General features: G+C 34.1%; 1 protein-coding gene across 1 annotated transcript; it reads right to left on the bottom strand.

Annotated features, from left to right (window-relative positions):
* Positions 1–421: 421 nt before the first annotated feature.
* Positions 422–2,010, bottom strand: TNFRSF17 (tumor necrosis factor receptor superfamily, member 17; the record flags this gene model as incomplete). Its single annotated transcript, XM_009869361.1, has 3 exons — positions 1,896–2,010; positions 1,428–1,553; positions 422–674 (listed from the first exon to the last, which is right to left on the bottom strand). Coding segments are annotated over exons 1-3 (494 nt in total), but the record flags the coding sequence as incomplete, so codon positions are not given.
* Between the last annotated feature and the right edge of the window lie 361 nt (positions 2,011–2,371).

Here is a 2,371-nt window from a genome sequence, read left to right as displayed (position 1 = left end):
CATTGGAGGTGGGACGTGGGCCTTAATTTCTGACTCTTGGAAGTGCCCTTGTGTAGCATTAAGCAATATTTGGCACATGATCCGAGTTCAACATAAAATACGTATTTGCAAACTTGTTTATTGGTGGGTTTGTATCTATCAGGTGTAAGCAGATACTACCTCTGAAAGCAGAGAAAGCCATTTTATGTAGGCACTTTCAGAAATTAAAGATTCCAATAACTAGTTTAGTACCCGAGAACAATGTAGAAATAGTTGACCAAAGAGATACTAGAATTAGAAATAATAGGACAATATTAAAGAAAACTCAGTGTAAGATCTGTAAGGACGATGGACTAGCATTCTCCACTGACTGCAAGTAGTAAGATTAATAGCTATACTGAAATAACTCTTTGTTACACAATAAAAATATACTTCTAGTCACCTGGCACCCAAAATATAGTTGCAATAATCAAAAGTTTTTGTGGTAACTAGAACAGTAGCTCCTTCTTCTGTAGCTGGTAATGGAAAGGAAGTTTCGCAGCCAGTCTGAGGTGTTACCAAGCCACAGTCACTGCAGGTGCATTCTTCTACCGAATACATTATTTTTTTACTTTGAAGTGAGTGCCCAATTCCTTTTCCGTTCACACTGCTTTCAGTATTAGCCTTGACAATATTATTCTGCTCCACAGAAGAGTCTGTAAATGTACAGAAGTTAATTCAGTACATGCATCATACCAGCCATATAGTTATTCAAAAATCTAATTTTCATTATATTCCGACTATGTTCCTAATCTTAGTGAAAGTTGTAAGATGTAGTTACATATGATAATCTTTTGTTCCATGACAATATGCCTCTTGTACTTCAGGATAAGCATCTCAGCAATCAAACATGTTTTCTAATCAGTTATTATTTATTGGCTGAACACTCCACAAATATTAGTATTTGTAAACTGTAAAATAACTTAATTTTTTCACCTTCTCAAAATATACCACATATCCTTTTTACAGGCTAGAATATTAAGTAAAGTTATTTTATGTCGTAGAAGATGGAAAGCTAATATTGAGTGTGTGTCCTCTACCTGGGTAGAATTCCTTTTGCACTCAATGAGAAGCAGACGAAAGCCTTATAAAGATCTTTTGCTACTGAAGGTTCATAAATGATTTCTCAAACACCAGCAAGAAAACTAGGTACAAATATGCAACAAAACAATCCTGACATGATCCAGAAACAACAGAGATTGCTGTTTTTACAAGTTATTATCTGGATATTTTATTCCCTAATAACTTTTATAGCTTCACTGATACTGTTTGAGGAATACAAAACAATCCAACAAAGACAGTTATCAGAATCTGGAATATAAATTATATGCAAAATTTATACATTTATACAAGACAGCTAAAATGTACCATGACCTAAAATTATTTGATAAAGAATATTATTTATTTACCTGTGGTTTTCACTTTTAGTTGCTTTAGGTGCTTCCATTTATACAAGATCATTACGGTGAACAGAGTGAGCATTAGAACTACTCCTAAGCCCAAACAAATCCAAAGAACTCCATTTGAATCAGTCCCTTAGGAAATACAAGAGATGCATTAAATTAAAGATAAACAATAAAAAATGAACAATAAAAATGTCCAACACATAAAACTTCTTCTATATCAAAGGAGCAATTTCTGTTTCTATTGAGTGACTGCTCAAGTAATGCTTGAGAGCTTTAAAAATTTACTCTTCATAACACACACACACTCATACAGGACACACTGCATATGTTTTTAGTCTGTTTGAGCCCATATATTATTCTGATAAACTCTTTCCACATTTCAGATTTAAGTTTCTGTGTTTAAAGTTCTATGTAAAATACAAAATGAAAACATCCCACATACCCACAAAGTATTGCAGAAACATTACTTACTTTTATGGCAGGAGTTTTCACACGAAGGCGGTGGTGTACTAGAACATCGAAGATGACAAGGCTTACAAGACATCAGCAAATTATCAAAGTATTCGTTTTTGGGGCAGTGTGCCATCAGGGCCAGTAATTATGGAACTGGAAAGCCACAGAAATTGTAGAAGAGTGAGGATCATCTATAAAGGGATTTTCAGTTCTCAGTTTTAGCAAATTTAAGAAAAGCTAGCAATAATAGTTAGACTTCGATCACAGCTCCATTACATAGTATCATGTTAAATGAAACTGATTTAGCTCTGGGGCCCTCAAGGAATTACTGTTCCTTTTTGGGCAATTCACAACTGTAGAAAAACTGAACAGCTGCACCAAGATAATTTTCAATGTAAATTTTGCCTGAAACAGAAAATAGTTATTTATAGAAGACATTTCTTGTACAGGTGCTAAACACTACAAACTGCAGAAAAGCAAAATCTCCAACAGGA

Source organism: Apaloderma vittatum, unplaced genomic scaffold, assembly GCF_000703405.1.
Source record: "Apaloderma vittatum isolate BGI_N311 unplaced genomic scaffold, ASM70340v1 scaffold34445, whole genome shotgun sequence".
Taxonomy (NCBI): Eukaryota; Metazoa; Chordata; class Aves; order Trogoniformes; family Trogonidae; genus Apaloderma; species Apaloderma vittatum.
This window is presented reverse-complemented; position numbering and strand designations above follow the sequence as displayed.